General features: G+C 58.8%; 3 protein-coding genes across 3 annotated transcripts in view; 1 reads left to right on the forward strand and 2 right to left on the reverse strand.

Moving 5' to 3' along the window:
* The window catches only part of NRBP1 (nuclear receptor binding protein 1), a 32605-nt gene extending 28835 nt beyond the window's left edge, over window positions 1-3770 (reverse strand). Inside the window, exons 1-2 of the mRNA XM_030945255.1 lie at window positions 3629-3770; window positions 3235-3454 (exon numbers count right to left, since the gene is read on the reverse strand). Coding sequence (XP_030801115.1) covers window positions 3235-3438 — 204 coding nt within the window. The 5' untranslated portion in view covers window positions 3439-3454; window positions 3629-3770. The remainder of the gene's footprint in view (window positions 1-3234; window positions 3455-3628) is intronic.
* A 348-nt stretch (window positions 3771-4118) lies between these two features.
* Window positions 4119-19739, forward strand: PPM1G (protein phosphatase, Mg2+/Mn2+ dependent 1G). Its single transcript, XM_030945250.1, has 10 exons — window positions 4119-4425; window positions 8984-9053; window positions 13585-13670; window positions 13948-14080; window positions 15385-15854; window positions 16277-16414; window positions 17153-17387; window positions 18347-18476; window positions 18615-18717; window positions 19059-19739. The coding sequence occupies exons 1-10, from the start codon at window positions 4306-4308 to the stop codon at window positions 19251-19253; spliced, it is 1680 nt and encodes a 559-aa protein (XP_030801110.1). The 5' UTR covers window positions 4119-4305; the 3' UTR covers window positions 19254-19739.
* Window positions 19740-22009: 2270 nt separating this feature from the next.
* Window positions 22010-27519, reverse strand: LOC115902067 (E3 ubiquitin-protein ligase RNF19B-like). The gene is given in 10 exon segments (XM_030945259.1): window positions 22010-22731; window positions 22855-23047; window positions 23137-23271; window positions 23376-23490; window positions 23964-24126; window positions 24421-24571; window positions 24973-25154; window positions 25544-25910; window positions 25913-26131; window positions 27187-27519. Coding segments are annotated over 9 exon segments (1533 nt in total). The 5' UTR covers window positions 25980-26131; window positions 27187-27519; the 3' UTR covers window positions 22010-22571.
* Between the last annotated feature and the right edge of the window lie 356 nt (window positions 27520-27875).

A 27875-nucleotide genomic window follows, 5' to 3' on the forward strand; every position in this document is an offset into this window, starting at 1 on the left:
AATAGTCCCAGGATAGGGTTCCGTGCCGTCCCACGCTGCTCCCGCCTGGATGAGGTTTGCCCTCTCAATGCAGGGCACATGCTCGCTCCAGCCGAGCTGCTGCCGCCCAGCACCCGGTCCCTGTGGTCCCTTTCTGCAGGGCTGCGCTCCGCCCGCTCCTGTTCCCCGCAGCATTCCCCCTTGTGAGCCGGTGTGTTTCCGTTAGCGGGCACGGCTCAGCTCCGCTCGGTGCCGCTCGGGCCGGCGCTGCCCCGCTCCTGTCCCCGCAGCATTCCCCCCTGTGAGCCGGTGTGTTTCCGTTAGCGGGCACGGCTCAGCTCCGCTCGGTGCCGCTCGGGCCGGCGCTGCCCCGCTCCTGTCCCCGCTCAGCCCTGTTCCCGCAGCATTCCCCCTTGTGAGCCGGTGTGTTTCCGTTAGTGGGCACGGCTCAGCTCCGCTCGGTGCCGCTCGGGCCGGCGCTGCCCCGCTCCTGTCCCCGCTCAGCCCTGTTCCCGCAGCATTCCCCCTTGTGAGCCGGTGTGTTTCCGTTAGTGGGCACGGCTCAGCTCCGCTCGGTCCCGCTCCCCTCCCCGTGCCCGGCGCAACCCCGAGGGTGTGGCCGCCCCGGGGCGTGGCCAGAGCGGGCCGCAGCCAATGGAAGCCGCCGGCGGTGATGTAACGCTCCGCGCCACCGGTCATTGGCTGGCGAGGCCGACCCGCGGGCCCCGCCCTGGCCCCCGGCCCTGCCCCGCGGTGCCCCGGGACCGGCCCTGGTTCTGGTTCTGGTCCCGGTTCCGGTCCGGACAGGCCGCGGGCGCTAGCGAGGGCTATAGCCTGCTTTCCCCGGGAGCGGCAGCCCGGGCGTGCGGGGCCGGCACGGCCAGCGCGGGCCGTCCTGGCCCCGCCACCGTTCCGGGACCGGCGGCGCGGGCACCGTCCCGCCGAGAGCTGCTCGTTCCGGTAAGCAGGCAGTGACATCCCCGGCGCACAGCCAGCCTGCCCCTCCCTGCACTGTCTGCACAGCTCCACCTCTGCTGCAGCGAGTGCATTGCTCATGGATGGTAAAACTATCTTAAAAATAAATAAATAAATAAATAAATAAAAAGCGAGGCCATTACATTTCAAAACCTATACCCGGAGCACAGCACTCGGAGCAGGCAGGAAAGGATGTCACACATAGGAAGTATCAGAGCAGAGGCAGAACACGCTGTCTCAATCATGTGTGTGCACCCATTCCTCTCCAGATTATCATGTCTCATTGTTTCCACGGTGCCAGCTCATCCCACATCCAGCAGACACTGCCATAATAAAACATCGGGATTGCATCACTGGGAAAAGGTCGGCAAACGCTTTTTCCACAGAGTAACACCATCTCCCAGAGAGCGGTAGTGAGTAAGAGCCTGTTAACACACTGCACAGACAGGAACAACCAGTGTGGACTGAGTAAAAAGGGCACTCTGCTCTGGGACGCTCAGCACAGCTGTTACACCAAATAAACCACAGGTCAGGACATCTGCAGTGCCAGAGTTTACTCCAGAGAGCAGATCAGCCCAAATGATTATGACAGCAAAGAGAGTCTGCTGTCATGCAGTTCAGGCAACAAAAGCCTCTCCACAAGCTGGGGGCTGACTGAGACATAAATTCACATGTGAAATCCAGAGACACAGCAGGATTGCACTGCAGGGTCAGCTGTAGCTGAGGCTGCTCCCAGCCAGACACACGTCTGTGCTGAGCGAAGGCTCCAGCAGCAGCAGCAGCCCTGAGCTCACCCAGATCAGCCAGCGATAATGTGTTCTGGGGCCCCAACGCCCATCCCTCAGCCTCTGGTGGCACAGCAGAGCTCTGACCTCCACAGTGGCAACCTGAAGCCATAAGACAATCATTTAGCCACGCCGAAACGTCAATTAATTTCGTTCGTCTGTTGAGAACGTACTGAAATCCAAAGAAAACACTAGAGCCTCCCAAATGTTACTTGTGGTGTAGGAGAGCATAGAAAACCCTGTGTCTCTTTGTGTCAAAATGATCAGCACTAAATAAAACATTGAAAAGACAACACAAACAAACCAGCTTTGTTCTCCACCATGTGCCCCTTCAGTGCAGAGCAAGAGATAAAGCACTTCAGGTATGGAATATATTGTGAAGGACACAGCCAGACATTCACACTTCTTTAAAAACAGAGAAAAAGGAAACTTTTTTTTTCCTGTTAAAGTTACATTTGTAACCAATCTGCAGAGTCACACCAGAACAGGCACATCCTGAGCACACCAAGCCAGCGTTTGGCTCACATTAAACCAAACCATGACAGCCCTCAGCAAGCAAAGGTGAAGAACGGCAGGGAATCCCTGACCATACTCTGACCTCCAAATTTACATCAGAACAAATGACTCTCTCACCACCCCCAGGGTTCGCACTGCCCTTTTCGAAGTGGTGGACAAAGCAGACAAACCCCTGTGCTCAGTCCGAGCTGGCTGAGAAAAGCCCCATCAGCACTTGTGCTGCAGCACGCTGTGTGGCTGTCAGCACCTGCCAGGGCTGCACAGCCTGCCCAGCCAGGGGAGAGGCACCGTGCCAGCACAGAGCAGAAACCAGTTCGTGCAGACAGCCCCCAGGAAGAAAAACAGAGCCCAGCAACGAGCGGAAAAAAGGAGAGGTCCCAAACAGCACGATCTAATCTCCTTGTGCCTTGACACAGCACGCTGCCAGCACAGGCACTGAGGGCGGGCAGGGCAGCACAGGCCGAGGAACAAGGCTGTGAGAGCTGACTGCGCTGCATCCTGCCTGCAGACCACAAAGCAAAGTGAGCTTTCAAAGCTGAGGAGCCCGGGGAACCGGCTCAAGCACCTGGCCACCTCGGCAGCAGGTACACCCACTCCCCAGAGAACACCCAGAGCTGTCCAGTCACTGCTCCTCAGCGCTCCCAGAAAGATCGGTGAATCTTTCACCGGGAGGGCCGGAGCCACTCCCCGCTCCGCAGCAGCAGCTGGCCGTGACAGCGGCCTGCGGCAGGGCACACATCCCCGGCCGCGCTCCAGCCCGCACGCTCCGGGCCGAGGAACGGCAGCCGGGAGGCAGGAGATGGGCCACGCGCCTCCCCGCCTCCCGGGAGCGCGGCGGGCCCCCCCTGCGGGGCCGGGCTGTCCCGGGAACAGGTGGCAGGAGGACCGGGGATTGGGGGGGGAAGCGGGACGAGCGCCCGCCGGGCGCCGCCCGGGCTTCCCCGCAGCCCCGCTCCGGGAACCGGTTCCCGGCACTGACCTCCTCGCGCCGCTTCTGCCAGCGGCCGCACGGCGACTCCTCCAGGATCTCGGACTCGTCCTCGCTCTCCTCCTCCTCCTCCTCTGGGGGCGCCGCGGAAGTCACCGGCGCAGACACCGAGGTCATCCCCGGGCCAGACGAGGCGGGCTCCGGCTTGGGGTCGGAGCCACTGCTGGGCACCTGCTTGGACTCGCCCTCCGACATGCTGCGGTCGCACACCCTGCGGGAGAGGCGCGCTCCGTGAGGCGCCAGGCCGGGGCGGGCCCACCGGGCCGGACCGGGCCGCGCCCGCCGGGCCTGTCAGCCGAGGCCACGCCCCGGGCCTGCCAGCGGCGCCCGACCCAGCCGGTCCCAGGGCGAGGCAGGGGGCGAGGGGTGGGAGCCGCGCACTTACCGGGCCCGCAGCACCTCCCAGTCCCGAGCACGGCCCCGCCGCAACCGCCGCGCTGCGTAACGCGCCGAGCGGGGTGGGGCCTCTGCCGCAGCCAATCAGCGCCGCGAGCGGCACGTCAGCACCCGCCAATGGCCGGCGGGCGGGGCCCCCAGTGCGTCACGGCAGGGGGCGCCCTGCGAGAAGGGCCGTGAAAGATCGTGAATGGGGCGGGGCAACCCCGTGAAACAGCCAATGAGATAGCGAGAGGATGTCCTCGGAGTCGCTGATTGGCCGGTGGGCGTGACTCAGCCTATAAAAGGCGCTGTGTGCGCAAAGGGCCCTCATACAGAGGGGCTGGGCAATAATTCTACCAGTTGTGAGTCTGCGCGGTTTTATCTGTACCACCGGCTGCCCGCGGCACCGGCTGGCGGCGGCACCGCTGGTCCCAAGTGCGCTGTTCCCCCGGAGGAGCCTCAGGGCAGGTCGAAGCCGCCTGCGGGCCGTGTAGGTAGTCCCGGGGCGGAGCGGGCCGCGTGCCGCTCTAGCCGCGCCTCTATGGTCGGCGCTTCCGGCCGCCGAGCTTCCGGCCGCGCGACTTCCGGTCGCCGCCCGCCGGTGCGAGGTCCCGCCGCCTCCGCAGTCCGCCCGCGCCCCCCGGTCCGGTCCGGTCCCCGCCGACCGAGGCCGCCGCGGCCGCAATGGGCGCCTACTTGTCGCAGCCCAACACGGTGAAGAGCTCCGGGGACGGCGCCGGGCTCGGGCCGCGCCCGCTGCAGTTCGGGTTCAGCGCCATGCAGGGATGGCGCGTCTCCATGGAGGTGAGGGGGTGAGGCTGGCGGGGCGGCGGCGTCGGCGCCCGGCGCTCCTCGGGCTCCTGCCCCCACCGGCGGGGAGTCTGGGGCTCTCGGTCACCCCGTGCCTCCCTCACGAGGCCGGCAGGGGCACTTTGCCTCTCCCGGCGCCGCCCCAGCCCTTCCCGAATCCCGCACGGCAGCCGCGTGTTCTGGCTTCTGCGTGGGGAGTCTCCCCGTGCGCTGGGGAACACGTGCGGCGGGGTGCGTCCCTGCGAGAAATGAGGAATTCGGAGTAAAAAACGAAGGGAAGGAGCGTTTGAGTGAAAGCAGGTGGGAAATTCTCAGGGGAAATGCCTGGTTTTCTCCCCTGAAATGAAGTGTTGGTGCCTTGCTGTGCTTCCTCCCCGTTTTTATTTATTTATAGGGAAATCTGTAGGAAGAATTCTCGTGGCTGCTCTCAGTCTCCTGTTGCCAATCCTGGCTTTGCTGGGCTCGTTGTGTGCAGATGAGCTGCCCCAGACCCACACCTGGCTGAGGTTCCAGGTGTTTGCCCACGTCTCCCCAGTGTAGGAGGCTGCAGGAACTGCCCTTAAGGCTCTTGGTTGGTGTGAGGGCACTGTGGGGCTGCCGGCCCTGCAGGTCTGTGAGCTTCAGACCCTCTGTGAGTACCAGTAATGTGCTGCTTTGTTTTCCCTTTGGGGCAGCCAGCTGACAGCTGAATTCAGTGAGGATTAATCCCTGCAGCCACCCCAGGTGCATCTCTCAGTGTTTGCTTCATAGCCCTGTGGCTGCTTTGGAGAGGATGTTCGTTCAGGCTGTCAGACATTGAATTTTTGCTGATCTAGGTCTCTAAGCCATTTTGTCAGACATTTCACTGCTTCTTGGAGTGCAACAGCAGTCACACAGGTGACAAATCAGTGACCAGAGGTGCTTCTTCCTCTCTGTGTGTGCAGCCCTGGGCTCTGCTTCTCGGGTAGAAGGTGCAGAACTGGAGCTGAGATGTACACTGAGGTGCCTGTGCTCCTGAGATTCCCTCAGAGGATGTGTGTGGAACTGGCTGGCAGGGTCTGAGTGCTCCTTGCCAGTGGCACAGGGACACTGCTGGGGTACTGAGTGTGACCTCCAAGGGATTAACGTGTGTGTAAGCAGCTCTGGCACCCCTCTGCACAGAGCTGGGGTGTCTCAGGGACCCCTCTGCACAGAGCTGGGATGTCTCAGGGACCCAGCACCCCTCTGCACAGAGCTGGGGTGTGTGGGGGACCCAGCACCCCCTGCACAGAGCTGGGGTGTCTCAGGGAGCCGGGCTGGGATGAGGGAGAGCAGAGTGACCCTGGTTTATGGTGTGGTGGGGTCACTCAGCCCTCCCCTAGCAGGGACAGGACTCTGCCTTCACTTCCCTGGGGCAGTCCCTGGTACCTGAGCAGAGGCTGGGCGAGGCCCCCAGCTGCAGGTGTGGGTTCTGCACTACCCAGCACCTCTGGTTTATCCCTGCTGGCACAGGCAGCACTGAGGCCATCAGTGTGGATGTGGTTTAGTTGGGTTATCCCAAGAAACAAGCAGATGGCAGGAGCTGAACTGCTGCCGATTGCTTCTGAGCCTGAGAGAAATGGGATTTCTGGGAGAGAAATGTGTGTTTTACACACAGCTGAGCAGTCAGTTTTCTTGCATTCCAGCACTCTGTGTTCTGCTGTCTTACCTTGTTTTGTTTTGTCGTTCTCTTCCTGTTCAAAAGTTGCACTTTTGCTCTTCTACAAGGCTTGGAGAAAGCCCTGAGCAAATGTTTGTGCTTATTGCTGTGGTTCTGTGTGTGTTGGTGGGGCCAGTCAGAGCGTGCACCTGGTAAGACACAGGACTTTTGGGTGTAAAGGAGCTTTTTGTCACCTTGTCCTTGGGTTTTAGGGGCCTTCAAGTGAGGTGGGCATACAGGGCTCTGAAGAAACACTCTAGCTTAGTCCAGAGAGGTTCCTTTGGGAGTAAGGAAATGTCTGGGGCAGATGAGGGACCCCAAGGATAAGGATACAAAACCAAATTGTGTTAGGTACTAGGAGCAACAAAGAAAAGGGCTGAAGTCAGTTTTATGATCCAGAGGAGTGCTCTGGGATACAGTGGGAGGCACAGGATGTGCTTGGCTGGGGCTTCTCCAAACTCTGCGCCTGCTTTGGCTGTTCCCCCCCAGTGAGACACCAACGGCCCCACTTTGCAGCTTCACTCCTTTCCCAGGCTTAGGGCAAAAGCCCTTGCTGCAAAAACTGAAAGAGTTTGGTTCAAAATGTGGAGATGTGTTAAAGGAGCGCTCAGGTTAATTTATTAATTTACTTGCTCATTTCAGCTGAATTGGGTGTTTGATGTTTCTGACAGTTTTTCACCACTGTTCCAGTAACCACTCAGGCAGCTGGGGAGAGTGGGGGATCTCAGGGTGGCCGGAGCTGACTTTGGGAACCTCTGTGAGCTCTTTGAGCACACGGGATGACAGTGAGAGGGCAGTCCCTGCAGCTCCCTGGTCAGGGCTGGGTGCTCTGGCAGCACCTGGAGGCCATGGCTGTGGTGAATGTGTGCCCCGGCAGGGCCCGCAGCCCCGGTGCTGGAGCGAGGACCCGCAGCCCGTGCGGAGCGGGCAGAGCCCGCAGCAACCCCGGGTGGCCTTGGCAGTGCCAGGAACCCCGGGCTGGAGGGCTGTGCCCCGCAGCCCGGCAGGGCCGACGCAGCCCCGCGCCCCGGTGCTGGAGCCGGGAGCGGGGCAGGGCCCCCGTGCTGGAGCGACGGGAAGCCGCAGCCCCGGTGCTGGAGCCGGGAGCGGGGCAGGGCCCGCAGCAACCCCGGTGCTGGAGCCGGGAGCGGGGCAGAGCCCGCAGCAACCCCGGGCGGGGGGGGGGGGGAGACGCTCCGGAGCCGGAGCGGGGGGCAGAGCCGCCCGCAGCAACCCCGGGGCTGGAGCGGGAGAGCCCGGGGGCAGAGCCGGCGCAGAGCCGCAAGCCCCGGGGCTGAGACCCGCGCCCCGGGGTGGACCGAGCGGGAGGGCGGGCAGAGCTGCCCACAGCCCCGGTGCTGGGACCTGAGGCCCCCCTGCCCGTGTGCCAGCCCTGCCCCAGCCCTGCCCGTGTGCCCTCGGGTGGGGCTCTGTGAGGGGACAGATCAGGACAGGCCCCGAGGGGCTCAGCAAGGGCAGCACGGACTGGTTTTGGTGCCACTGCTGGGTTTCCTCCGCAGCAGTAGCATTTGCATCTCTTTAATTACACTGCTGTTTGGTCACCTGGGGCTTATCCCAGTTACTGTGTTGGGGGTTCCCTGTCTGTCTCACTGGCTTCTGTGATTGCTCACAAGGTGAGCACTAAAATGCTGCTTCTTGGTTTATCTCTGTTTTCATTTGCTCTCCAGTGAGGGTTGGGGAAATTTCCTGCATTGCCGTTCAGTCATTACTCGTTTTGAGCTCAGATGGTCACTTGCCTGTTCAGAAGCTCTTTTCATCCCAGTGCCAGCAGTTCCATTGCAAAGAGTGCTGCATAAACCCTGAACCTCACTGTTCCTGTTTCCTGAGCAAGGAACAAAGTTCTCTTTTTACAGAAAACTGCAGCTCTGGAGAGTGAAGAGACCTTATCCAAGGAGTCATACCTAAAAAAGCAGTAGAGCTCAGTGGTTGGTGGGCTGTGAGCTAGTTGTGTGTGTGTGTGTGTGTAAATTTTGGAATGTTGCTGGCAGCATGGACACATCCAGATATTTGGGACTGCTGTCTTGGAGTGAGCCCAGTGTTTTGGGGCAATTGTAGCACATTGAAGGTGATGAACTACAGAAAAGATCACATTGTTGAACGTATTACGGGATACATGTTCTTCCTGACCGCAGGAGTGTGGGATGTGTCAGGTGGGGAGGGCTGGATTGAAGGAATGTCTGGGGGTTGGCTGGGCAGGGGAAGGGCCTAGGAGAAGGGTTCAGCCTGGCCATCTGTTCCAGGCTCTGCATTGCAATAGCCAAGGTGGGTTTGCCTGCCATAGGGAAGGAGATCAGGCTGTAAAAATCACAGGGGTGCCTTCCTCAAAGCTGGCTGCTCCACAGAGCCCTTATGGAGAGAAGGGCTGTTCTCTGTCCATGGCTTGTGGGATTGTTGAGCCTTGAGCTTTGCCCAGAGATGGGAATGGCGCTGGGCAAGGGTCTGGAGCACATGGCTGAGGGAGCTGGGGAAGGTTCAGCCTGGGGAAAAGGAGGATCAGGGGGACCTTCTCACTCTCTGCAGCTCCTTGACGGGAGGGTGCAGCCAGGTGGGGATCATGGACAGCAGAAGGGGAAGCAGTCTCAAGCTGTGCCAGGGCAGGTTCAGGTTGACTGTTGTGAGCAATTTCTTCATGGAAAGGTTTGTCCAGCCCTGGCACAGGCTGGCCAGGCAGGGGTGGAGTCACCATCCCTAGAGGGGTTTAAAAGCAGTGTGGATGTGGCACTTTGGGGGTGTGGGACAGCACTTTGGGTTGGCAGTGCTGGGGCAATGGTTGGGCTCAGAGGGCCTTTCCAACCCAAACAAATTTGTGTTGCTATGATTTTCTGTGGGTCTAATGCAATCCCTGTTGTTTCAGACCTTTGCTCTCTCTTTCAGGATGCCCACAACTGCATCCCTGAGCTGGACAGTGAGACAGCCATGTTCTCTGTCTACGATGGACATGGAGGTAACTGCATCCACTCTGCTCTGTCTGTCCTTCAGTGGGACCCCTGGGGCATCCATCTGTTGTTAGGAATTCTGCTCCTTGATAGAAGCATTTTCTTTCATAGATACCATCAACAGAAGTTCTGAACTCTTAGAGGTCCTGGGAGGAAGGTGAGGGTTTGATCTGAAATTGAAATCAGATTTGTATTCCATCTTTTATACCTTTTGAGAATGGCTGGTTTTGTGGTGAATAAGCTGGGCAGGAGAGTCACAGAAGAAAAAGTGGTAAGAAAAATCACCTGAGATTGACTCTAGGCCGTGTGTTCTAGTGGATGCCCGAGAAAAGAGTGAAAATCAAAACAGGTAGATCCATTCCCTGTAAGGGTTCCTTAACTGGAGATTGCAGCCATTCCATCCTGGAGACGTGGTGGAGTCTTCTGGATGAGCTAACTCTTCACAAATTTATCTAATTGCATTTTGAGAAGGTTTCTATTGTTTGGTGATTGTTTACACTGTGCATTTCGCATAGAATCATTATTTGAAAAAGATATGGTTAAATCTGCTGCCTGATAATTTCACTGCAGTATCCATGACACAAAGAATGACTGAATACTTTTACTTTTGAACTCCATATCTTTTTTTTTCCAGTCAAGAGGAGTCCAAAGCTTCTCTCTGCTTGTATGACTGAATATTTCTATTAAATATTATTGCTAATATTATTACAGAATTTGCTCTGCCAGTATAATGTAAGAGCTCAAGATCCTGCTGTTAAATCTTGCAACTTATTTTAATTTTGATAATCCTGAGTGATCCATCATGGTTTACTGACCTCTTTTCCTGTTGATTTATGTAGATGTTTAACAACATAGCTTTTCAAGGAGCTCTCCCAGTGGCCATCCCCCATTCTGAAACCTGCTCCTATCTGTCCTCCCTGCTTTTCTTGTGGCAGCTTAGTATGGAAAACGTTTGATGGTTTATTTGAAGGCTCTTTAAAAAACCTGTGTGCAGAACTGAACTGCTTGTTTCCTCCTGTTCATTGGCTCTGTAACAGTGTCCAGTTTGTGACTGTCACTGCTGCCAATGTAGCAAGTAGCTCTTCCAAAGAGGTCCTCCCACTCTGAAGAATGTGTTTCATATCCTGAAATTACTTTTTTCCTGAACTTCATCTTAGAGTGTGCAGAGACCCATGTGGAGCAGTCACTGGTATCCTGAAGGTTCTCTTTGAGAACATGGGGATGATGAATTGGTGCTGAGAGGCAGGGAATGACAAGGAAATGGGATGTAGGGATCAGGAGCCACTCACCTCAGAAACTCTGTGTGTGTATGTCAGGCAAAACTAAAGATAAGGAGCATCTATCAGAAATGGGTCAAGACTGAAGAGTATCAAACCATCTGCTCTCCTCTGAGCTCAGTGTGTTGGTTTCTCAGCTGCCAAGGTCTCACACCATGTGTTGGGTTTTAGAGAGGCTTTGGACACTCATGATATTCCTGTTAGTAGAGGACAAGTATTGTGTTTGGGGTTCTTAAATACAATAGGGGAGATCTGAGATAGACATGGGATGGCAAAGCACTGGCATGAGTTTCTAACTCATGTTTTAGCTTTCTAGTGATTGAATCTCTGCAGCTTTCCCTGGACAAACCGTATCAGGAAGGACATGGATATAGTTGAATCTGAATTACAAGAACAGCTTTTGCCCATCCCCTACTATTGTGTGATTTTATTGATGCATTAGTTCTTAAGTTTGAAGCAATTTCTCAGGTCTCTCCTGTGTAAGAGTAAGGTTTTGGGTGGGAACCTTGCTAAGCTTTGTTAGCTGGCAGAACAGAAACTGAATTTAACTTCTCTTATACACCTTGCTCATCTCTCAGCCTGAAACACTCCAGTAAGCTTCCTGCTCCAGATAGGTTGGGAAAGGTTTTTATTACTGTCTTATTTGGGAAAGGATGAGTTTGGGGTTTTTTTTACATATTAGCATTTTCCATTTCATTGATCAGTTTTTCTCTTATGTTTCCCTCTTGTGGACAAGGCTTCCAGTGTTTGAAAGATGCTGCTGGGTCAGTTTTTTGCCTTCCCCAGCTCCTTTTTGATGTGCTCTGGCCTCCCTGCCCCCAGATTCTGGAGGATGATATTTGGGCAGTGTGCCCCTTGAGTGAGGGGCAGGGAGTGTTTGCTCAGTCCCTATGGCTGTCTACTTGTGCTTTAGCCTTTATTTTAATAATGTGACTTCACTGATATGTATCTTGCGTTGCTTGTCTGTCCTGAGGTTTATTTCTCTCTCTTTGCTATTTGCCTTTTCACTATTTTTAAAAAATTATTATTATTGTTTTAACTTCTCTGGACTCAAGGGCTTCCTGCCTTTTACTCTTCCAGTCCATTCCCCAGTTCCCTGAGAGGTGGGCAAGTGGCTGGGTGGTGCTGGGGTTAAACCACAGCAATCTTTTCTTGGCACCCACCATGGGGCTGGAAGGGTTGGAGCAGCAACGGACAGAGGAAGCCAGAGGGGTTTGTGTCTGTCAGCAGCTGCAGGTCACAGTGCTGGTTTGGTGTTCCCAAGAGTCAGAGGGGTTTGTGTCTGTCAGCAGCTGCAGGTCACAGTGCTGGTTTGGTGTTCCCAAGAGTCAGAGGGGTTTGTGTCTGTCAGCAGCTGCAGGTCACAGTGCTGGTTTGGTGTTCCCAAGATCACTTTACCTGAGCCACACCACACTCTGTTCTGTGCTGTACCTGTTGCTCCTGCTGGTGTTGGCTCCTGCCCTTTGCTGGGCCCTGCAGTGATGAGTGGTGTTTGACCAAGAGGTCTGTTATTCAAACACTGACCTTGAGCCTCAGCTGCCACTTGGGCTCTGCACTGAGGACATCACTGTCCTTCAGCTTCCATCTCACGGAGAAAAATAACATTTTTTCACCTCCCTCCAAGAGGTGTTTTTGGAGAAAACATAGAATGGCCAAGGCCTCACAACCCTCACAGGCAAGACTTTCTGCCTAATATCCCATCTAGCACTGCCCTCTGTCAGTGTGGAGCCATTTCCCCTTGTCCTGTCACTCTAGGCCCTTGTCAGAGGTCCTCTCCAGTGTCCCCAGGTCAGAGCCAGTCTCTCTGTTCCCTGTACCATGGAATGCTTTGCAGCACTGTGTAACAGTGGCCGTTTGGCTGTTTCTGTTCTGTGAATGGCCACTTGATCCCGTGTCTTTCTCCCAAATCTCCCCACTTCTCTGCTTCCCACTATGTTCCCTTTGCTAAACTGATGGCTGGCTGCTGCTTTCCTCTCACTTCCCTTGCTCCCCATTCCCTCACAGAGCCTTGCTCCTGCCTGCACAGCTTTTCCTGATGCCCAGCTACCCACACAGTCTCTGCTGGACTCAGAGAAGGGCAGGAAGTGGGGATGTGCAGCAGGAAGATCAAGAGTTGTGTCTGGTCCATCCTGTGAAAAACCCTCCTGTAGCCCAAAGGAGAGGAGCCCACATGGTTCTCATACCTACAGGAAAGCCCCAGGTGCAGGCAGGTTCTGCCTTGCTGTGCCCTGCCACCCACCCTGCTACTTCTTTGTCCTGTGACAGGGAATGGTTGGTCCAGCACAGCGTCAGGATGTTCCTGGACCCTGCAGTAGGACCCTCCACCTGCCTGCAGCTTGCCCTGCTCCTCTCCCTCCTCCTGTGCAGTCATTTCATTTGTTTCTCAGTTTCTGGCTCTAATTTTTGTGAGGTGTGACCCACGTCCACATTCCTGTGTCCTACACTGTTCTTTGCTCATGTAAAAACCACAATGACTAGTGTGGTCTCTTACAACTCACACTACTCTTTCTTGCCCTGTTCAAGATAAACTACAGAAATTCATCATCCCTCAATATTTACTCTTCCTTCTCTCTTAATAGCACCTTCAGGATCTAAACAAATGCCCCCCATGCCCTATTCCATACCTGACACCATTACTTACCAAGCTGGGGGAGTTCCTGGCTTTTAAAAACCTCTCAGCTGCTCTAGGATGAGCACTTGACTGGAGCTGTCTCTCAGCACTGTTATCCCCTGTGCTCTCAGCGCAGTGTTCTGGCTGCTGTTTGTCTTGCTGTGCTCTTTCCTGTACCAAGTGACTGTCCTATCTCCTGAGAGGTTCATCTCAGTCTCTGGGATCTCATTGCCCTTGGTCTGGAGCACACACTAGGAGAGAGAACACCTTTTGTGTGCTCACTGCACACTGGTAATGCTCCCATAGAACCTGCAGTGAGCAAAAGCTTCCTGTTCCTTCTGCTTTCACTGACGTGTGCAATTAAAGATTTCTAGGTAGGCTGCACCTAAAGAGTCAGCCTAAGCTCCCTCTCAGGAAGTCCACAGCATTGGCCAGACCTGGTGGTTTGGAGCTCTGAGGTGTGCCAGGGCCATCTGCACATCCCACTGGGGAGGTGTCAGCAGGATCCCCACACTCAGCTGCTGTGTCACTGCTCTGTGTCTGGAGCAGCTCTGGCTTCTGTCCCAGGATTTACCTCAGGAGTTCAGCTGCTCAAGAGCAGCTTCTGTCTGGAAGGAGCAGCCTCTTTAAATAGTTTCTGCTCTTTTTCAGGAGAAGAAGTTGCCCTGTACTGTGCCAAGTACCTCCCTGAGATCATCAAAGACCAGAAGGCCTACAAGGAAGGCAAATTGCAAAAGGTGAGGAGCCAACACAGAGGAAAGCCCTTTTGTTTGTCCAGGGAGCTGATGGAGTCTCTATTCTTGGAGCTGTCCAGAGCCTGTCTGGGCAGAGTCCTGGGTGTCCCTGCTGGAGCCAGGAGTTGGATCAGGAGAAGCCTGTGGGTCCCTGCCAGCTGCAGCCGTGCTGTGATTAGTTACAGTGTGCAAGCTGGAAGAGACTGGATTGCACAGCATGGCAGGCAGGCATCCTGTGGGGAAGGGGCAGCTGCCCACTCATGTCTTTGTTCACACACAGGCCCTGGAAGATGCATTCTTGGCCATTGATGCCAAGCTCACCACAGAGGAGGTGATTAAGGAGCTCTCTCAAATGGCTGGGCGGCCACAGGACGATGAAGATGAGAAGGAGAAGGTTGCTGATGAAGATGATGGTAAGTCAGATGCCAGTGCACAGACAAGGCTGCAGCTCCAGGACAGGGATGTAGAGCAGCAGGGTCGAGTCTCCTTGGGCACAAGGGTTTTCTGTCCCAGTTTCTCAGTTAAATTTTGGCTGACTTGAGCTACTGCCCCTTAGCATTGTCCGTGGCTATGGGGGGAACCTTTATCCATTTGCAAGCTTAATGCTATGGACAACAGAACAGCCTGTCCCCATTTTCTGTAGAGCTTCCTCCATGGGTTGCAGGGTTCCAGGGTATGTCAGGAATTCTGAGCTGGACTCAGATGTGGAAGGGAAATGATGTGGTGTGCAGTGCTCAGCTCCCCCTGGCCAGTGGCAGCCACCAAGTGCACACAGGACTGAAGCAGAGCCTGGTCTTTTCAGCAGTTCTTCTTCCCACAAAGAAGCAAGTGTTCCACCAGCAAGTGGCTCCCAGCCCAGGAGGTGCTTCCTGGGGTGGAATCCTGTGCTACTCTCACCAAGTACCTTGTGACCAGCCTTGAGACAGATGCAAGGTGATCCTGTCACCTGGAACAATATGTCAGTCTGGAAATGCTGAAATTGTTGGTATTTTTTCTACAGCTGACAGGAAGTGGGTGGGTGGGTTTTCTTTCTTTTTGTAAAGTATTTTCAGGAGCATTTGGGATATCTGTATTTGTTTTTCTTTTGGGATTAAATAGCAAAGCCAACTATATGCAAGGGCATGTCAGTAGGGAGCAGTGGTGTTTGGCCCATGGTCAGTGGGGAAAGTCATCCCACTTTCTGTCTGGTCCCACTTGGGAGATGGCCAGAGCTGTGCTCTCACCTGTTGTACCTGTCCAAATGACAGCTGGTGGGGATCCCTGGAGTGTTTCAGCTGTTCTCTTATTCCTAGCTGCAGCATTAATGACCAAACCTGCACACAGCAGTGGTGGCTCTGCTTCCCTGCAGCTCCCAAGGAGCTTGTGCTTGGGCAAGTGAGGCTCTGCCCCTGGGCACTGACCTGATGTGCACACTGTGCTCCCACCAGCCCCCATGCTGATGTAAACACTCTGTGGTGCTGTCAGTGGGTCAGGAAGCACAGCTCTGGGGCACTGGGGGCACTGGCAGGCTGTGCTGTGCTCAGAACTGTTCCCATCCTGCTCACCTGGAGCTGTGGGAGGGCACAGCCTGGCTGTGTGCTCAGAGTCAGCCTGGGCAGCACTGCTGGGACTCTGCCAGCAGCAGCCTCAGCTGGGGCAGCTCAGCACAGGAGCCAGCGTGCTGGGGGTCCTGCTCTCTCACCCTCTCTGTCCTTATCCCCTCCCTCTTCATTTGCAGTGGATAATGAGGAAGCTGCTCTCCTGCACGAAGAAGCCACAATGACCATCGAGGAGCTTCTCACACGTTATGGACAAAACTGCACCAAGAACCTCAAAGCCAAGTCTGTAGCTGCAGCTGGGGATAGCGCTGTGGAGGGGACAGGCAAGCAGCATGATGGGGAGTCAAATATGAATGGAGAGGCTGACCCAGGGGAGCTTCCCGACCACAAGGAGAGGAAGAACGGGAAGCCAGACGAAGAAATCACGGGTATTTCCTCCACCTCAGACAAAGCCAGCGCTGGAGGCAACAGCCCTGCTCTGCAGAAGCCTGAACTAGGCAAAGGTGACGAGGCCGTCACCTCTTCCACTGGGGAGGCCGGGCCCTCCTGCTCCTCCACGGGAAAGCCCCAGCGCACAACCAAATCCAAATTTTTTGAGGACAGTGAGGATGAGTCAGATGAGGTTGAGGAAGAGGAGGAAGACAGTGAGGTAGGAAACAGCACTGGAACAGAGTGGCCTTCTGGCTGGGCAGAATGCATTGCTTATGGTGGTGCTTGAGACGAGCCTCTGGCTCATCCTAGGTGTGTTCCTAGGAGCAGGTGTTTCAGGCTGATCCTTTGAGGCCATCCCATGGGAATGTTTGGGATTTTTGAGCTAACCCCGATGGACACACCCTCATCCTGCAGCAGCCATAGCTGATAGTCCCTGGTCCTGCTGCATGCACCATCCCTTCATCCACTGCTGTAGTGATACCAGCTGCTCTGGTTGTAGCCATCAAGTGTGGGGGACACGTGGCAGGTCACCTCACATGTCTGGGGGAACTGACCATTGGTCCCCAGGATGGAGGGACCAGCGGGGGGACAGCACCAAGGGGCCTGTGTGACTCCTGTGGTATCTCTCCTTTCTTGTAGGAATGTAGTGAGGATGAGGACGGTTACAGCAGTGAAGAGGCAGAGAATGAAGATGATGAAGATGACACTGAAGAAGCAGAGGAAGATGAGGATGAAGAGGAGGAAATGTTGTTACCGGGCATGGAGGGGAAAGAGGAGGTGCAGACCCTGGTTTTGTGTTCTGCAGCTTAGTATGGAGCTGGGGGGCACTTCGGAGACTCAGCTAGGGGTTGTTCCTATTCAGGTGGGGACAGAACACCCTGTGCACTCTCCTGGGGCTGAGGGAGCTGCTGACAGCCTGGGTTTGTGCAGAAGCTGAGGGATGGGCCTGGATCTGGATGGCAGGTTGAGATCAGAGGCTGATCCTGCTGCTGGGTGTGAGGTGCTTGGAAAGCACTGTGGAGGGAGAGCATGGGCAAGAGCAGGAGGGCTCTGCTGGCACCACAGCTCCAGGGCACAGCACGACTCCTCCGTGGGCAAGGCTCTTCAACCCATGATGGTGCAGTCAGGCAGGCCCAGGGGGTCAGGAAAAGGAGACGTGGCTTCCAAAGGTGCCAATTTCTCCCTTTGGGGAAATGTCCTGACCTGAAGTGAGGATGTGCTCAAGCTGGGCTGGGGTTGGAATTAGCACATCAGAGCAGAGGGTACAAACCTGTGGAACGCCACAGAATCCTGACCCAGCACGCTGTATGGGACTGGGATGGAGGTGTTACCTACCCCTGCCCCTCGGTGAACACACTCCCGGTGTTTCCCACTTCCCTCGGGCCTTCTCCACTGCTCCATGTGTGCTTACCCTGGGATCTGGGACACTGCTGGGGCTGGGCAGCTGGTGCTGGTGTCCTTTATGACCTGACAGGGAGCTAGAGAAGGAAATCTCACCAGAATTGTGTCCTGCAGCCTGGCTCAGACAGCGGGACCACGGCCGTGGTGGCGCTCATCCGGGGCAAGCAGCTGATCGTGGCCAACGCGGGCGACTCGCGCTGCGTCGTGTCCGAGGGCGGCAAGGCCGTGGACATGTCCTATGACCACAAGCCAGAGGACGAGGTGGAGCTGGCCAGGATAAAGAATGCTGGTGGCAAGGTCACCATGGACGGGAGGGTGAACGGCGGCCTCAACCTCTCCAGGGCCATCGGTGAGCAGGGAGGGGGGTGGTGGCAAGGCTGGCCTCAGGAGAGCCACGCTGACAGCACTGCCAGCCTCTGAGGCTGTGGAACAATTTTTAATGAGATGAGTGAAACCTCTTCAGTGTTTGATGGGAGATTTCAGTCTAATTGGAGAAAACAGCCGTGAAGCAGTTGGACACCAGTGGAAAGCAGCATCTGACACATCCCAGGCTGCTGTGCCAGCAGCTGAGTTGTCAGAAACCACCTCATGTCAAGTGTCCCAAAACCAGACTGCTGCCTCTGGAACAGGACTTTTCCTGCTTACTCGGTTATTGAGGAATCTTGGTGTGTTGCTTCCTGGGGACCTGGCTTCATGGCAGTTTGAGCCCATTTATTTGTCTGAGTGTGTACAGAAGGACACAAACCAAAACTAGTTGTTTATCTAGGGAGACACTGGCACTCCCACCTGCTATTTTGTGGTGGCCCTGGATGTCCCTTCATAGGATGATAGCTGATAAGCTGCTAGTCAGAGCTGAGGGCCAGTTTTCTCAAGGGAACTTTGAATCATACAATGAACCCTGGAATGGTTTGGGTGGGAACAGGGACCTTAAAGCTCAACCAGTTCCAGCCACAGCCATGGGCAAGGACACCTTCATTAGAGCAGGTTGTTCCAGGCCCCATCCAGCCTGGCCTTACACGCTTCCAGGGATGGGGCAGCCCCAGCCTCTCCAGAGGTGACAGTGCTGTGTGCTGTTGGCCCCAGGAGGCGGGGAAGGGGCACTTGGTTTGGAGTAAAGACAGGCTGAGCTGGCCAAGACCCCTCTTCCCTGGGCTTGCCAGAGCTTACACCTGGAACCTGCAATGGTTCCTCTGCTTGGTGGCCCACAGCCTGATCCCAGGTTGTGGGAGCACCCACTGGTCCCACTGGGAATGCCCTGTGGCAGGGCACAGCACTGCCTGTGCCCAGACATCTTCCTCCCCACCACAGGGGATCACTTCTACAAGCGGAACAAGAACCTCCCTCCAGAAGAGCAGATGATCTCTGCCTTGCCTGACATCAAAGTGCTGACAATAAACGATGACCATGACTTCATGGTCATTGCCTGTGATGGAATCTGGTGAGTGCTGAGGGAGCTGTTGTGCCTGGAGGCATCACTGCTCCAGCCTTCCTCCAGAGCTGAGCCTGAGCAAGGCCTGTTGGACACTGTGGCATGTGTGCTCCCTTTGCCTGCCTTCCTGACCCCTCTGCTCTGCAGGAACGTGATGAGCAGCCAGGAAGTGGTGGATTTCATCCAGTCGAAGATCACCCAGAAGGATGAGAATGGAGTCCTGCGGCCACTCTCCTCCATTGTAGAAGAGGTAAGGGGGGGATCTCTGCTGTCCCTTCAGCGCTGTGGCATCCCTGCTGTGTGCTGGCTCTGCCCTCCCGCTCCCTCAGATGGGTTCCCTGGGCACTCCAGCCAGTGTCTGACCCCAGGGGTGCTGTCCAGCCCAAGGAGTTTCTGCCCACATTCACAAACCTGGGGCAGCTGAGGCCATCTCTGCCCCTTGTCCGGTGGGAACAGCATTTGACTCCTCCTGCACAGGTCTGGCCTGGCAGCCCCTGACCACTGTCAGATGCTGGAGCGGGCCCAGTGCCTCAGGGTGGTGTCCCAGTGTGTGTCTGCTCTCTTGTGCTGACTTGCCCTGTCCCTCCCCAGCTGCTGGATCAGTGCTTGGCTCCAGACACCTCAGGGGACGGCACCGGCTGCGATAACATGACCTGCATCATTATCAGCTTCAAACCCCGCAACACACACCCACCTGCTGAGAGTGGGAAGCGAAAACTGGGGGAGGCAGCAGCACCAGCAGAGGAGAACGGTGGGGACAGCACCAAGAAGGCCAAACTGGAGTAGCAGGGCCCACCTGGGGACTGGGCTGTGCTCACCAGACTCTCGTTTCTTACCCATGCTGAACTCAAGACTGCAGGTCTTGTCCTTTTTTTAGCCTTAGCAGAGGCCTTGTTTGTCCGTGTCCTGGTGGGGGGTGGGCGGGTCTGGTTAGCAAGGGCATGTCCACTGTTCATCCGTAACCATTCCAAAGAGGGAGCTGGGATGAGCCGTGCCCGGGAGCGCCGCGCCGCACGCTCCGTGCCGAGAGGAGCAGGAGGAGGATGTCCCCCCATTGTCTCCATGTGGTTGTTGCCATTTCTGTGCCTGTGAATTTCTGTTTGGAGGGAAGAACTTTTTCACTGTTGAGGTTTTTTTAATCTGCACCCGATTATTTAAGGCCCTTTCTGGTTTTTTTTGTGAAACAATCTGGCGGTGGTGCTGCAGCCACGCCATGTTCAGTTGTACACTTTCAATCAATACTTTTTTCAAACTAAAAGACCAGAAAATACAGGTGTGGTCTTGGTCCTTGGTTCTTTCCTGGAGGGGGAGATGAGGAAGGTGGGGTGGGGAAGAGAACGTTTGTCCCTGTGGTCTTGGATCACTGCAGGGTTTTCACCTGTGGCTCCCAGTTTCCCCGGGATGGCTCTTCTGAGGTGTCTCACACAGAGTGGACATGAGCCTCTGGAGAAAGTCTGTGTCTGCTCAAGGGATAGGGGCACCAGGCTTGCCCCTGAGCTCCCCTGCCCATAGCACCCATAGAGCTGCATCTTCTGTCAAGGTGTGTCAAGAGGCAGCTCCTCCCTGATGCACAGCTCAGACAAGGGCTGTCAATAGCCATGGCTGCTCCAGCGGGAGTGAAGCCCTTGGGCTGTAAAACACTGATGGAAGGGTGTGGGCCATACAGGTGGGCTCTCCCTGTGTAGCAGACAGAGCCCACTGGAAAACAAGAGCACTCTGTGGTGATCCCTTATTTCTTTTCACACACAACTGGCTCCTTTTATTGTGCATTTTCCACACTTGTTCTTTCCCCCAGTCCCTCCTTCCCCCACAGCCTGGAGCTGTCCCACCTGCCCCAGGATTCCAGGGAGCCAGAAGCTCTCTGGGCAGCAGACCCCACTGCTGCCAGGGGGTCCCCCTGGACCTCAGGCACCCCTGTCTGACCATCCTGGGGCCCTGTGATTGACCAAAGCCACCACTGGAGGTGACCAGGGCACCTCCTTGCACAGCCCCAGGACCCTGTGCTCCTCTGTTCCTGGTGAGCTGCCAGCACTGAGCCTGCCAGGAAGGCACAGCACCCCTGCATCTGTTCCCTGAGCAGCTGCAGCAAGGCAAGGCAAACACCTGCAGCTCTGAGGGCCTTTGCTGTGGCACAGGACCCACCACAGAGCATTCTGAGTAAAAATCAGCATGATGAAACATCAGGAGAGCACACAGAAAATGGTCTACAGGTTACTAATGTGAGGTCACCATGAATCGGAGCCATTTTGGGGACTCCACAGAGACTGGAGTCTGCATCATAAACCTTAATGACCTGGAACAAAGCCTAAAACCAAACCCTCTGGAGATGGATGCCTGGCAGCAGGAACGGGATGACAGCACATGGCAATTGAGGCAAACTGGTTTTAATGTCACCAAGCAAAGCTGCCTCAGCTCAGGCTCTCAGGGACTGCAGAAATAACTAATACTTTAGAGCTGCTTGTCCCTGTGACTATCCATTCTGTTTATTCAAAATCTGGAGTAGCCTTGACCAGGATGTTGATAGCAGGAGGAAGCCTGAGGTCCCTTCCCAGAGCGATCCCAAGATAAACCCAGCTGGCAGCAAGTGGAAGTTGTGCTGAGAACAAATCCACTTTTGCAAAGGAAAAAAGTCTTCCTGAGAGGTGTCCTCAGGCAGCCCCATTCCAGGGGAACATGGAAACAGCCTGAGCAGCAAATCCAGCTGCAGCACTGGGGTGTGTGAGGCTCTGAAGCACCAGACTCACACAGGGCTGCAGGGGCCGAGCCTGGACACTGCAGACACCAGAGCAGTTCAGGACCGGACAATTCACTGCAGAGCCACCAGGCGGGGTGGGGAGCTGAGGCTTGGGGCTGCCAGGGAAGGAAGGGGCCAAAGGTGCCAGGAGAGGCAGCACCTGGCTGGGGAAGGACAGCCTGAACTGCAGAAGCCAAGACAGCAGTCCAGGACCAGAAGGGTGGAGTTCATCTTCAGAAAGGGAGGATCTGTAGTGCAAGGCACTGCCAAAGGCACAGCCCCATCACATGGGAATCCCAGAGCAGCTGGAGGAAGCTGTGCAGGTGAGCCAGCTCACAAACCTCACCTGCCATGGAGACAGGCTGGGACAGCTGGACATCTTCAGCCTGGAGAAGGATCCAGGGAGACCTTAGAGTCGCAGTGCCTAAAGGGGCTCCAAGAAACATGGAGGGACTTGGCCAAGCGCCTGGAGGGACAGGCAAGGGGAAATGGCTTCCCACCGCCAGAGGGCAGGGTTAGATGGGATATTGGGAAGAAATCCTTCCCTAGTGGGGCCCTGGCACTAGGGAAGGTCGTCCAGGGAAGCTGTGGCTCCCCATCCCTGGAAGTGTGCAAGGCCAGGTTGGACAAGGCTGGAGCAATCTGGTCTAGTGGAAGGTGTCCCTGCCCATGGCAAAGGACAGCAATGAGCTTTAAGATCCCTTCCAACCCAAATCCTTTACCCATTCTGTGACTGCCCACCTCTGAGCAGCAAAACATTCAGGAGCAGAGCAGCTTTTTTTCCCCAGGATGCTGCAGTAGAGTCAGAGTGGCAAGGATCCCAGGGCCTGAGACTATGCAACCCATCTGGCAATAGGTCCCCTACAGCCCATGGTGGTCCCTGCACACTGGCCTTGCTGCAGGATGGATCCCTGTGGGGACCAGCACCAGAGATGGGAGCTGGGGGGCTGCTGCCCTCCCCTAACCCTGCAGCCTGCTCTTGGGGCAGATCAGCTGGTACAGGGAGGGCAGAGTCCACTCCAGATAACCCCTGCATGGCCTGGGTGGCCTCTTCCTCACCCAGGTGCAGATGTGATGCCTGTCATGCACACCAGTGGGCTGCCAGGGGGCTGTGCTGTCTGGGGAGTTCTGCCACAGGAGACAGAGCAGCTTTATTTCCTAGTGAAAAGAAAGCAGAGCAGCTTTATTTCCTAGTGGTGCCTCTGGGAAAGGGGACAGGGCTAGTGCAGGGTGCAGCAGTGCTGGGTGCAGCTGGCACCTGCCCAGGACCCAGCTCCCAGGGCTGGGTGTGCTGGCAGAGGGGGCCTGGCTCTGCCACAGGAGGGCACAGGACCTCTGTGTGGATCATGACTCTCCCCCTCAGGCCCCCATCACTCCACAGGGACACCCACGGAGCTGCCCCTGTCACTGGTGGCTCCCAGGGAGTCCCCAGAGAGGCTCTGCCCAGACAGGGCACTGCTGAGGCTCTGCTGCCGGGCAGAACGTGGCACTGCTTCCACCGACACCTCCACCTCGATGGTGACACCTTCCCTGCAGACAGACAGACAGACACCAGCCTGAGGGCAGCGGCCCCAAGGGGAACATCCCATCCCTGCCCAGCACAGCGGGGACACTGTTTGAAGGGACGTGCCAGCCCCTCGGCACCCTGCCTACCTGTCAGAGGTGTCCTGGCCCTCACTCAGCATGCTCCCAGCGAGGGCCACCGTGCTGGCTGACTGGCTGTCCCCTTGTGGCCGTGCCGGGCGCGGGCTGCGGCCGCTGCTGGGCAGGGAGAGGGAGGTGGCGGCGTCCGGAGCTCCGTCCTCGGCCGCTCTGGGGCTGGGCAGCGCCGACCAAAGCTCGTTCACTGCAGAGAGAGAGAGAACACGCCGTTCCACGGACTGCCCCGCTGCACAGGAGGGCACAGCCCAGGCCTGCCAGCTCTGAGGGACCCACGCTTGGCCAGGTTGTCCAGCTCCACCACGCCGAGGTCGCCAGGCGTGCGGCCGCCCCTGCAGCCCCAGCGGCTCCGGCACAGCGACAGCACCACGGTCCCGTACACATAGGTGAGCACCAGGGGCACGCCGACACCTGCGGGCACACAAAGGGTCACTGCCCAGCCCAGCCCAGCCCGGCTGGCCCCAGACAGCCCCCACAGTGCCACCCCCACCGTGGGCAGTGCCCTCGGCACTCACCCACAGTGAGAGCTGTTATGATAGGGGACACAAAGAGGGACAGGAGGACACTGCTGGTGACAGAGAGGCACTGCTGGCACCCGGACAGGCTGCTCCGCCGGCTCTGGCCCAGCACCTCGGGGACAAGACAGAAAGGTGAAGGGCTCCACAAAGACCTCAGCACAGCCCCAGGGACTCAGCCTCTTCCCAGCCTGGCAGAGCTCCAGCCACAGCCACCCAGACACCCCTTCCTCGCCCCAGGGACAGGCAGCTACCACAGCACTGCCACCACAGCACAGGTGTCCCTGGAAAGCCCCCCTAGGACCCTTCCTCCTTTTGCCCACCCTGACCCCACTCCCCAGGCTGAGCACACCTGCACTGGCAGGGGCTGCTGGGGGCAGCAGCAGGTCCTGGCAAGGCAGGACTGGGCTGTCAGGGGTGGCACAGGGATGTGCTGAGGGCTATCAGGGGTGACACAGGGATGTGCTGAGGGTGGTCAGGGGTGGCACAGGGATGTGCTGTGGGCAGCAGGGAGCACTGCAGGTCTGTCCAGGCCAAGAGCCATGGGGTACCAGGTTCAGCAGGGAGCAGGACCACAGCTGCCAGTACCTTCCTACCCATGTAGATGGGGATCCCAATGGTGATGACAGGGACAGCAACGCCTGCAGCAAGGGAGATGACCATGGGCGCTCCCAGCACCATGCCCAGCTGCCACAGGATCCTCCGGGTCCGGGACCACGGCCTCTTCCCCCAGAAGGTGCAGCCAGAGGGGCTGTGGGCAGAGAGCAGGGCTGAGCCAAGGCTTCTGTGAGTGGCAGCAGAGACCAGCAGAGTCTGGCCCCATGTCAGGGACATCCACAAGCCCACCTGAGAGCAGGCAGCCAGGCTCCCCAACCCTGAGCTCCAGCTGCCTCCCACGGGGTGCCAGCAGCCAGCCCCAGCCCCAGCCAGCAGCACAGAGCACCCTGCTCCCCCTGGCTAACCCCAAACCTGGGGCAGGGCCTGGCTGCCCCCATCCCAGCTCCCCATCCTGTCAGGGCCCCCAGCCCCAAGGCTCTGCACTGACCTCAGAAAGTGCACGTCAGAGATCTCCTGCAGGCAGAGCCAGCAGAAGAGGCAGCCACAGACTGTGCAGTTCATGCGATTGCAGCTGCCATCATTGATCTTCATGATGAAGGCGCTGCAGCGAGGACAGACCTTGATGTCCTCGGCCTCAGCTGGGGGGAGACAAGATGGGATGGGGGAGCAGGACAGAGCAGTGTGCGTCCATCCCAGTCTGTCCCAGTGTGCATCCATGCCAGCCTGTCTCAGGCCTGTCCCTGTCCCAGTGTTCATCCATGCCAGCCGGTCCCAGCCTGTCCCTGTCCCAGTGTTCATCCATCCCAGCCTGTCCCTGTCCCAGTGTGCATCCATCCCAGCCTTCCTCATCCCACAGGAATCATGGGGGGAGCCAAGGTCCCTCTACACACTCCAGCCCAAGTGGCACAGGGGCTGTGAGATGCATCAGAGGGAGCTCTGGATCCTGGCTGCAGCAGCCCCCCAGGCAGGAGGCAGAGAGGCACAGGGCTGTGCCAAACCCCAGCCCTGCTGCTCCCACCCCTGGCCAGGGTGGGCTCACCGTGGGCTGGCTCCTCGGGCTGTGCTGAGGGCGTGGCCAGGCTGGGGGTGGGTGCCACCGGAGCACAGGGGCCCTCGGGGTGCCAGGGCTGCCGGCAGTGGTAGCAGAACTCGGTGCCACAGCCCTCACGGCCGCAGGTGAGGCGGGGACACTCGGCACAGCCATGGGCAAGGACAGCGTAGCTGTGGGGAGAGGGCAGCAGGGGCTGGGGCACAGCAGGGCACCAGCTGGGGCTGGGGCACAGCAGGGCACCCCTCCCCGCACAGCCAGGCCAGGCTGTGCCAGTCCTGGTCCTGCACTGAGCTGGAGCCACAGCCCCGGCTCAGGAGAGCTGGGACCCCCCCTCAGCTGGGATCCCACCCTGTCCAGCAGCCCTGGGGCTCACAGAGTACCTAGCACAGCCAAGGAGACAAGAGCTGCACAGGCTCTGCAGCCAGACCAGGACTGGACACCTCCCTGGGCACAGCCGGCCCAAGGCAGGACAAAGGGATGGGAACCCGGCCTGGGAAGGGCTCACAGGACACGGGCACACCCTGCACCCCGCCCCGCATTCCCGCCCGTGCTGCGGTACCTGCAGTCGGGGGCAGGGCACCAGCGGGTGCCGGGGTCCGCCACCAGCAGCCGCCGCAGCAGGAACTCCTCGTACTTGTCGCGGAGGGCGGGCTCGGGGAGGAGCCGGTGCACGTCGTGGGGCTGGATGGCGGCGGGGCAGTGCGGGCAGGCCACGGGCACGCGGCTCTCGGTGACGGCCAGGCGCAGGTACTGCTGCAGGCAGCCCCGGCAGGAGCGGTGCGAGCAGCAGCCCAGCGCGGGGAACGCCTCGGGGGGCTGCGGCAGCAGGCACAGGGGACACTCCTCCAGCGCCTCGCCCAGGGCCAGCACCACCTGGGGCTCCTCGGGCTCCGGTGGCTCCGGTTCTGGTGGTGCCTCCCCCCGGCGGGCCGTGGCTTCCTCCTGAAGCAGCCCAGGAGGCGGCGGGGCCCGGGCACACGCGTGGGCTGCTCCATGGTGGCCCAAGGAGGCGGCCAGGGCTGCCGTGAGCTACGGAGGGCAGCGGGGAGGAGCTGGCCCGGGGGCGGCCCCCATGGCCCGGCTCCTACCCGGGCCTCACCACGGGCGGCAGCGGAGCCATCCCCAGGCGCAGTCGGTGCCGCTCAGCCTGCAGAGGAACAGAGAGAGAGGAACTGAGAGCCAGCCTGTGCCCTGGGACAGCCCCCGAGAGCCTGGGACAGCCCCTGAGAGCCAGCCTGTGCCCTGGGACAGCCCCCGAGAGCCTGGGACAGCCCCCGAGAGCCGGCCTGTGCCTGGGACAGCCCCCGAGAGCCTGGGACAGCCCCCGAGAGCCGGCCTGGGCCCTGGGACAGCCCCCGAGAGCCTGGGACAGCCCCCGAGAGCCGGCCTGGGCCCTGGGACAGCCCCCGAGAGCCGGCCTGGGCCCTGGGACAGCCCCCGAGAGCCTGGGACAGCCCCCGAGAGCCGGCCTGGGCCCTGGGACAGCCCCCGAGAGCCAGCCTGTGCCTGGGACAGCCCCCGAGCCTATTCTGCCCCATCCTGCCTCCTTCAGCTCTGCGTGACGGGTCCAGGGACCACAGAGCTCCCAAATCCACAGCGTGGGGAAGAGAGTGGCAACACTGAGACAGCCAGGGTGACATTCACACCCAGCCCCGCCCCAGGGCTCTCCTCCCCAGGGTGACACAAGGCTAAAGCACCTTACACTGCCAAGGGACCCCAGACCCCGTTCATTCAGTGACCAGGAGCCAGGGGATTCCTGCAGTGGGGTAAATCTGCCCGTTTCCCTCGCTTAGAGCTCCACGGCCACAGCACACTCCCTCCCCGTGGTCCTTCCCTCTGTCCAGCCCAACGCTGCCCGTGCCCTCCCCACCGCAGCAGCGCTGCCACAGCCCACAGAGCACTCCCGCGTCAGGGGCCTGAACCAGCGACACTCGGGCGAGGCTGAGGAGCCCCAGCACAGCTGCTCTGCTGGGCCAGGCTCTGCATCCCCACAGGGGACACGGCGCTTCCCGGGGCACACGGCGCTCCCCGGGGCACACGGCGCTCCCCGGGGCACACGGCGCTCCCCGGGGCACACGGCGCTTCCCGGGGCACACGGCGCTCCCCGGGGCACACGGAGTTTCCCAGGGAGAGGGCAGGGGCAGCCGGGCAGCGGCGGGATCTCCGCGGTGTCCGGGGAGGGACACACGGCCCGGGCTGTACCTGTCAGCGGGGAATCATCGCTGGCAGCACGGCACGGCCACGGCTCCGCCGGGACGGCCGCAGCCCGGCACCCGCAGCGCCCGTGGACCTGCGAAGGGACAGCGGCGATCCGTGAAGGGCCGAGCGCGGCTCACGCAGCCGGACGCGGAGCGGAGCCACCGGAGAGCCCCGCGAGTGGTGCCGGTGGGGATGGGCACGGCCCGGGGACACCGCTGGCTGCACCGGCCACCTTCGGGACCGGCCAGAGCGCGGCGGGACCGGCCGGCCAGCGGCGCTCGGGCCCAGCGGGCGAGAGGCCAAGCCCCGGGTGTCGCCGGGGTGACCGCGCGGGGACACCGGCGAGGACTCACCGGGCTCTGCCCTCCGCGGCGCCGCTCGGCGGGGCCGGACCCGGAGGACACCGCAGCCGCAGCCGCCCCTGACGGGGCACAGAGACCGGCAGCGTCCGGCAGCGGCCCCGGTGCCGGTCCCGGCGGTGCCACCGCCTCCCGCCGGCCGGAAGGGGCGGAGCCGCGGCTGTCCCGCCCGAGCCCCGAGCGCCGCCCGCCTGTGCCGTGCTCGGTCCCGGCCCGTTCCGGCCGCTCGCCCCCGCCGGGCCCGGGCCCGCTCCCCTCATGCCGCGGCCGCGGGGCGGGCGGGGCCGGGGGCGCGTCTGCGCACGCGCCCGCTCCGCTTCCGGGTCGCGCGGG

The sequence above is a fragment of the Camarhynchus parvulus genome, chromosome 3 (assembly GCF_901933205.1).
Source record: "Camarhynchus parvulus chromosome 3, STF_HiC, whole genome shotgun sequence".
Taxonomy (NCBI): Eukaryota; Metazoa; Chordata; class Aves; order Passeriformes; family Thraupidae; genus Camarhynchus; species Camarhynchus parvulus.

Bases quoted from the DNA above. Each gene is read 5' to 3' on its own strand.
- PPM1G (XM_030945250.1), top strand. From the start codon at position 4,306: ATGGGCGCCTACTTGTCGCAGCCCAACACGGTGAAGAGCTCCGGGGAC. The intron at 16,415-17,152 runs GTGCAGACCCTG...TGTGTCCTGCAG, and splicing joins GCATGGAGGGGAAAGAGGAG to CCTGGCTCAGACAGCGGGAC. The intron at 18,477-18,614 runs GTGAGTGCTGAG...TCTGCTCTGCAG, and splicing joins ATTGCCTGTGATGGAATCTG to GAACGTGATGAGCAGCCAGG.